At 36.7% G+C, this 8698-nt stretch overlaps 1 protein-coding gene across 1 annotated transcript; it reads right to left on the reverse strand.

The window, feature by feature from the left end:
• Positions 1-466: 466 nt before the first annotated feature.
• LOC143635593 (uncharacterized) lies at positions 467-6280 on the reverse strand. The gene is made up of 4 exons (XM_077103384.1): positions 5353-6280; positions 4259-4663; positions 1998-3404; positions 467-1021 (listed from the first exon to the last, which is right to left on the reverse strand). The coding sequence occupies exons 1-4, from the start codon at positions 6260-6262 to the stop codon at positions 669-671; spliced, it is 3075 nt and encodes a 1024-aa protein (XP_076959499.1). The 5' UTR covers positions 6263-6280; the 3' UTR covers positions 467-668.
• Positions 6281-8698: the final 2418 nt, after the last annotated feature.

Raw genomic sequence — 8698 nt, forward strand, 5'->3', positions numbered from 1 at the left:
CCATTAAAAGACAGGAGAGGGACGTTGAATCTTACAAAGGGACTGGAGTGCGTAACCAAGTTCTGTCGTGTTCAGGGGGTTAATGGGTTGCGAACCCATAAAAGCCGCATTCGCAGTCTGCTAATAATTAGCAGGCTGCCCATATATATGGTAGTGTAAGTTGACTTGGGCCGAAAACCCAGTTGGTGCTCCATTGGACTGGGCTGAAGGGGACATGAGGTGGACCGTAGGTTTGTGAATACCCATAAAAGTGATTATGATAACAAAACCCGATGATTCTCATTAATAATGAACCCTCTTTAAATAGGGAATAGAATACAATAAAACCTCCTTTATATATGAAGGAGATATAATACAACATCAAAAGATAATCATAAGCTAAATATAACTCTAATATCAGAAGCTCAAATCGAACACTTGAGAACCTGAAAACTTCATCACGTATAGAATTAAAATGAAGCTTTAAGTTTAAACTTCAAATACAAGGTTTCATTCCCTTTCAAAGGGTTTCATATTACATATATATAAGCACCAAATGTCACAATTCATAAACCTAAACTGCACCACGTACAACACGGCTAGTACATCCGACTCCACCCAACTTATTCATTCCCAAAACACGAAAAAGAGTCACTCCTGTACAATTAAAAACCATGTCCCCTTAACCTTTAACCCTTGAACACACACGGAGGATGCAAAGGCGGGTTAGTCAGCATGTGAACGACTTCCCTCATGGTGGGTCGAGCCGTGCTTTCATCCTCTACACACAAAATTGCAACCTTGAACATGTCCACCACACTCGAGAGGATGTAACCGTGGAGCCTTGAATCCAAAACTGATAGCACAGCTGCAGCATCCGATGGCTCAGGGATCTCTGAAACGGTCTCCCTAACCCACCTAACAATATCCACCCCGTCACCAAACTGGCCCACCGGCTTTTTGCCAGCGATTAGCTCGAGAAGTACGACTCCAAAACTATAGACGTCACTTTTTTCATCCACCTTTAAAGTGTATGCGTACTCTGCATGAGACGCATTTAAAACAATTAGATTAGCTGAAAAAGATCAGAAAATTTATTTAAAATCATTAATTTTAATTTTCAACATATTAATCTCCCTAAAGATGTCTACATAAACATGAGAAAATTCAAAATAATAACGTGTTATCCCGTTTAATAAAAAAAAAAATTGACAGCATGCTAACTAACAGATTAATTTATCTAGACATGCCTAAAATGAGCATACTTAAAAGAAAATCTAAAATAACGATTAAACCCCTGTAAATTGATCAAAAATTTGATAACATGCAAACAAATTAACATATTAATATCTCTAAACATACTATAGAAAAGAAATAAAATAATGACTTAATTATTAGCTGATTAAAAAGTTGACAACGTGCAAACTATAATCTAATGTAAACATACTTATAAGAAAATTTAATATGCAAACTAACATATTGATCTCTCTACATGTCTAAACTACATACACATACTTGTGAGTAAACTTAATATGCAAACTAACATGTTTATATCTCTAAACATGTCTAAAACAAACATGCTTATGCAAAAATTTAAAATAACATGCAAACCAGCATATCAATCTCTCTAAACATGTCTAAAATAAACATACTTTTGAGAAAATATAACTTGTCACCAATTGATCAGAATCTAACAATGTGCAAAAAACCCTAAATTATATATATACAAATGAGGTCAAAACTTATCTATAGTATTTCCATGTCAACAATAGAGTCTACATCACATTCACATAAAAAAAATTCCATATACTCCCCATATGTGAAAAATGTGCTAGCTAGCAACAAACATTTATCAGTTCATTTCACAACTAAAATTACTCAACAGAAGCAAATATGTCTTTGACTTTCATTTTATGGTATAGAAACTAACGAGAAAATTTAACAAGGTACATCTATTGATGCACAATGTACTTAACCTAATGCATAAGAAGACTTATAATCAAATACAAGAAACATACCTGGTGCAATGTAACCATATGATCCAGCAATCGAAGACATGCACTCCGAACCACCTGCGTCCCTCAAGAACTTGGCCAACCCAAAATCAGCAACATGAGCCTCATAATCACAATCCAACAATATGTTATTCGACTTCACGTCTCGATGAACAATCAACGGCGAGCAATCATGATGAAGATAACACAATCCCTTAGCCGATTCCACCGCTATTTTATACCTCGTTTCCCACTGCAAATGCGCCCCTTTGGATCCGTGCAAAATCTCACCCAAACTCCCATGCGACATGTACTCGTAGAGCAGAAGATTCGTTTCCAGATTCGATGCATATCCAAGTAACCTAACAATATTACGGTGTTTTATTTGTCCCAAAGTTTGGACCTCCGCTTCAAACCCGTGGTTTCTACCGACCAGACATTTAATCGCGACGTCAACACCGTTTGGCATTGATCCACGGTACACGATCCCCGCACCGCCTTTTCCTATAACATTCTCGTCTTTCAAACACGCGATGACATCTTCAACTTTGAAATTTAGCCGTTGAAAAGCAGTTAGCTTCCACATTTTCGATTTCTCAACACGTTTCTTCTTTCGAATGTAAATGTACACGATTGCAACAAACAATGTTATCGAAAGCAGGCAGATTATCGTGATCAAGGCCTTCGATTTGATTGATCGTTTCCTAAAGTGCGATTCAGCCGAGCAGTGGATTACATGTGGTAAACAAAGATCGGGGTTTCCCGCAAACACGGAGTCGTTGAAGTCCTTTAACTGTCCGTCCGACGGGACTCTACCCGAGAATCGATTAAACGAAAGGTCCAACACCGTCAAGCTCTTCATGTGACCTAACTGGCTCGGTATCTCACCTGTCATTTCGTTCCGAGAGACGTTAAGTATGTTCAAGATAACCAAACTCATCATTCCCCTCGGAATCTCACCGGTTATCTTATTCCGGCTTAAATCAATCGTAGTAAGCCCCGAACATCCTCCAATCGAATCCGGAATCACACCCGTAAGACCATTACCACTCACATTAATCTTATTCAGCCTCTTCAAACCCATTATCTCCTCGGGTATCTCCCCGGATAAATTATTCGAATCAAGCAAAATAGTCGTTAAATTCACTAGCCCGCCAATGGCCCGAGGTATTGAACCCGAGAGGCGGTTGTTGGATATTGAGAGGCTTTGCAAAGACAGACACAACATTTCGGGTGGAAGTTCGCCAGTGAGGTAGTTGTCATCGAACTCGAGCATTGTGAGTAGCGGTAGGCTGAATATGCTCGGCGGAATCGTGCCGTTGAAGAAGTTCTTCATGATTCGTATCCTTGTCAATGATTTGCACTCACCAAGTTTTTCCGGCAATGGACCGAAGAAGAAGTTTTCCATTAGGATCAAAGACCGTAGCTTGCCTGTGGTAACAACGGTTGAATTTTAGTTTATGCATAACAGACTATATTATGCAATATGCATACTTAGTTGTACTATTAGGGAATTATTTAAAAAAAATCAGTTTACCTTTTTTTAATAGCATCTAGTTTCTAACTTGTTTTCAACATGATAAATATATATTTGTTTTCATATATAAAATAATAAACTTATTAGGAAAAAACTATCTCCTTGGATTAATAAAAAAATATTACAAAATAATTTAGGAAATACAAAAATTACTAGAGAAATGGAAAACCAAAATGTGAAAATAAAAGTTCCAAAAGTATAGTCCATGTAATCGAATTTACGTATTTCTAAAGAAGCCTCATGCTATTTTGGTCATCGTATTCTATTTCTAAACATCTTAAATAAATAAAATTATTTATGTGGAACAAGATATAATATAAAATGGAAATGTGAATTACTCTATTTCTAAATATCTTAAATAATATCGTATTTAAAAGGCTTTTTGAAACTTTTACACAATTATTTTCATTTTCAGGTTTTTAGTTTTTAGCTTCATGTCATAGTTAATTTAATTGTTCAAATATAACATGTAATCTAACTCTTTATCAATACATATTTTTCTAAATCTAAATACAAATAGCTGTCTATCTTTGTATATAAATTTTATTCACAATTTGTGTTATCTAATTTGCAAATGTTTGTAGGTAAATTTCTTTGAAAATTCGATATCCAAAATAACATAATATTTTTTTTTTAAAATCGAAGGCAAAAAATACTGCCTTAATACAACTTTTTTTAATCACAAATTTGTTATTAAAATTTAAAAAGTAGAAATAAATAAAATCAAGAGAATGTACTACTGTATTACCTCCTTTGCACAAATCTTCCGGTATATTTCCAGTAAGGTGGTTCCCGGTGACATCAAGCTCATGCAGCTTGCCATTCCTGCCAAGATTCTCGGGCAACGAATACGTGAAATTATTCGTCCATAATTGAAGCACTTCGAGATTCGGAAGATCACCGATGAACGATGGAATTCGACCAACGAAATGATTGAGAAACAGATTTATTAATGTCAAGTTCTTCAGCTCGGACAAACACTTGGGTATTGTCCCGGTGAGGTTATTGCTCGAAAGATCAAGTGATTTTAAACTCGTTAAACCCGAGAGTGTCGGCGGGATTTCTCCGGTGAAATTGTTGAATTGAAGAAATAGGGAGTGAAGTTGTTTTAAATTTCCTAAGCTTTCCGGGATCTCGCCGGTTAGACTACTGCCTGTTAAACACAACGTAATTAATTAACAAATACTATCATGTAAGTATGGAATAATACAAGTATATAATCCTGTCTATTATACAAACCCTGATTACAGTCATCAAAAGCCCAAGTGTGCATGAAAGCGAAAAACACGAACCAAAACAAAAAAACAGAAGATTTGATTTTATGTTACTGTAAAAGCAATTTTTATTTTTCGTGTGATCATAAAACCAAGAAAACAGAAACCAAACAAAAGCCTAAGGTTTGGTTTGGATTTATGTTTTTTAAAATCGAACTTACAATTTGTTTTTGATTTTGCATGTAATAAAACCGAAAAATACAAACCTATCCGGATTATAGATTTACATCTTATTTATTTTAAAAGGTTTATAAATTTAATGTGTAACTCAAATATTTTCAAATACTTAATAATTCTGTTAGTTATTAGTGAAAAATAATAATTTAAGCTATAATTCAATATCTGACTTTTTTTCCCTTAAAAAGTTCGATGTTCAAATGATATTAAAAGAAAACCGAACTAGGTTCTTCAAATTTAAAAAAAAAAAAAGTTTTCTTTTTTAGTTCGCTTTAAATCAAAATTGACCCAAATCAAACCTTGTACACCAATGAGTTTTTATTCGATATTAACTCAAACCGACTCAAACCGAACTATGCAATATACAAATGACCCAAACTAATGAGTTTACCTCCAAGATCAAGAAGCTTCAACGACTTAAACAACCCGAACTCGGGTGGAATCCCACCCTCGTAGCTATTAAAATACCCAATCCAAAGCTCTTCGAGCGTGGATACCCGCGCCAGACTCGCGGGTATCCTCCCCGAGAGCCCGTTCCCTTGCAGCCCCAAACTCCTCAAACTCGGAAACTCCGAGTACTCCTCCGGTATCCCACCGGAGAAAAAATTCCCACCAAGAAACAACTTCTCCAAACCCCTCAACTTCACAAACTCCACCGGCAACTTCCCGCTAAAATTATTATTATAAACGTCAAACACCTCCAGCTCCCTCATCGTCGCCACAATCCCACCGGGAAACTCGCCGGAGAAAGAGTTTGTCGAGAAGTTAACAAACTTAATCTCCGTTAAATTACTCATCTCCGCCGGAAGTTGTCCAGTCAGCTGATTGGACACAAGGGTTAGGTTTACTAGCCTGATTAGCTTTCCTATGTCAGGCGGTAATGTTCCGTACAGCGGAACATCACCGATGACTAGGGACGTCACGCGCGAGTTTTCGTCGCAAGTGACGCCCGAAAAGGTGCAATGGGAACGGGTTGGGGTCCAGTCAGGCAATGCTGACGTGGCGGGTGGTGCAACCAGGGATGATTTGAGTTTTAGGAGGGTGTCAAGGTCTGAAAGAGCTTGCGAATGATCAACATGGATGAAGAGTGTTAAAATAATAATATTATTAAGAAGAAGGTATAATATTTTGTTCATTGGTGGTATGGAGTATGATGATGATGATAATGGTACTGGTGGTTGTATTATTATAGGGTGAGAGTTGAGTAGAGTGTATAGAGTAGAGTATATGATATGGGGTGGAAAAAATTGGAAGAATCTCTCAGAGGAGATCCTCTTTGATTTGAATAATAAACAGAACATCACCGCCGAACATGTTGTACGAATTTACAAGATAACTAGTATAAAGTTTTATATTGGTTAGGCTGAGGGGTGTGGAGGCGCGAGAGGGGGCGCGAGTGGGGGCGCCAGCCAATAATATTGTGACGTGTGGCAGAAAGAGAAACTTGATAAGATGGGTGTTGGTTGTGGTGCTCGCGCCCCGGGCCATGGTGTGGAGGGGCGCGAGAGGAGGCGTGAGCGGTTATATATATATATATATATATATATATATATATATATATATATATATATATAATACCACACCTCCATAATTGCTTGCATCAGTCTCCAAGATCACCAGCTATAAAATGGACGTTTACTTAACGACTCACTCCAACCTTAAATAACTCTTGACCCAAGCCATCTCCGGCGACGCTCTAACCATCTCCGACTAATTAGTTTCTTACTTAAAACAAAGAACCGACACCATGCTAATAATCTCCATTCCGCCGTAGCCACCTCCAGACAACCTCTATCCCACTGAAATAGACGGCACAGTGCACCCGATCTTTTCCGACACCATGAAAAAAATTTTCATAAAGAGCCAACGGCTCAATTTATAAGGCCCCAACGGTCATGCACGCATTCCGAAGCCCACTTTACGCCCAGTCCCAGCCGCTACTGGCCTGGCGCCTGCCTCTTTTTCCGCGCTCGCGCCCCTCTCGCGCCCCTCTCGCGCCTCGGTGGTGTGGTGCTCGCGCCCCGGGGCGCGAGCGGCTGTCCTCTTGCGCCCTTCCTAGCGCTCCACACCCCTCAGCCTTAAGGATAATAATAGTTTTTGTATATTTTACAAATAAATTAAAAATACTATTTCTAACTTTTTGTTTATATCATTTAAAAAAAAACTGTGAATATGGAAGATGGTTTTTATAGAAAGAGACCAGACTTAGAAAACCTGTATCCGAACATGTACTAACTTGATTATAAAGTCCGAACCTTAAAAAAGACAAACCCAAACCCAAACCCAATTTAAAGTAATTCGGATTGGTTCTTGGGTCCGAATTATGGGTTTCAAGTCAACCCGAAAAACCTTAATAAACTATTGATTTAAACAAAATATATTTTTAAGGCAAATTCTACTCACACACAATCTATACCTATTAACTAGGCTTAATTACACACCATTCAGCATACGCTTCGTATGCTCAGCATATGACCCGTATGCTGAAAAACGAAGTCATACGCTTTGTATGTAATGTTATACGGTTCATATAGCTAATATAAACAAAAATACGAATAATATGAAAGGATATTGTTCGTATAACTTAAATACGAATCATCTAAAATGTGTACGAGTCGTATGAATGATTTTTGTGTTAATAAACGCCTCGTATAGAAAGGATACAGCTCATATAATATAACATGTGAATCGTCTAAATTGTATACTAGTCGTACTCCCACTTTTGTGTAAATTAGATAATATGACATTTCACGAGGCGTTAGAGAACAAACGGACGTTAAAAAAAATACAATCTTTCTGTAATAAAATTGATGTTTATATATCACTTATCACTTTCATTTCTACTTGTTACCGGACACATAACTTTAATATATATTATTTTTATAATATCAATAATGTTTGGTTTTTGATAATACATAGTTACCGTAATTGTTCCACAAGTTTTATTAAATTTGTTCGGCTATGATTTTCATCGTGTGTTTTATGTTACTTCAGTTCGGTTTCAATTACCAAAAACCGCTACTAACTTTTTAGCACAAGTTTCAACTGCCTAAGTACTAAGCTCACATAGTGGTATAACAAATACTTAAAAATATAAATACTAGCATATATCAAACCCCAACATAGTTGGAAAAGAAAAATATTACTACATCCATCCAAATTACTAGAATCCACACATACAACAAAAAAAGATAACGTTTACGTATGTCAACTTTAAAAGATAAACCATAATAACTAAATTGTGCATTTATCATACTAGGCATCATCATAAACCATGATCCTCGTCACTACCATCACCAAAACTATCATCATCACCAAAATCATCATCATCACCGTCACCTCTATCATTAACATCACCAACACCAACACCACTAGCATCATCATCACTATCGCCATCACTAGCGTCATCACAAACATCATTAACAAGCAATCTTACGAAATCCCAAAAGAACAATTATTAGATTATTAAGCAATTAGTATTTTTGATTTCCTTACAGTCATCAATTAGGGCAAATTAATAGTATCTAAAGCAAGCAATCTTACGAAACACTAAACCCTAGATAACTTGATAAATTTAACATGATATCATGAACAAGGATCAACACAATAAGCAAGAGTATTGTCACTAATCTATCCTAGCATGCGATTGACCAAGACACGTGAACAACTCCTCACCTTACAGCTATTGGAATTTAGCAGAACATTCAAAACCTTAAATAACTATCAACAAGCTTCTA

This window comes from Bidens hawaiensis, unplaced genomic scaffold (genome assembly GCF_021521415.1).
Source record: "Bidens hawaiensis isolate Kalapana, Puna unplaced genomic scaffold, B.hawaiensis_p1.1 tig00007607_1, whole genome shotgun sequence".
Taxonomy (NCBI): domain Eukaryota; kingdom Viridiplantae; phylum Streptophyta; class Magnoliopsida; order Asterales; family Asteraceae; genus Bidens; species Bidens hawaiensis.

Coding starts and splice junctions, on each gene's coding strand:
- LOC143635593 (XM_077103384.1), bottom strand. CDS start 6,262: ATGTTCTGTTTATTATTCAAATCAAAGAGGATCTCCTCTGAGAGATTC. Junction 3,405..4,258: donor GGAAGATTTGTGCAAAGGAG/GTAATACAGTAG, acceptor TTGTTACCACAG/GCAAGCTACGGTCTTTGATC. Junction 1,022..1,997: donor ATATGGTTACATTGCACCAG/GTATGTTTCTTG, acceptor CGTCTCATGCAG/AGTACGCATACACTTTAAAG.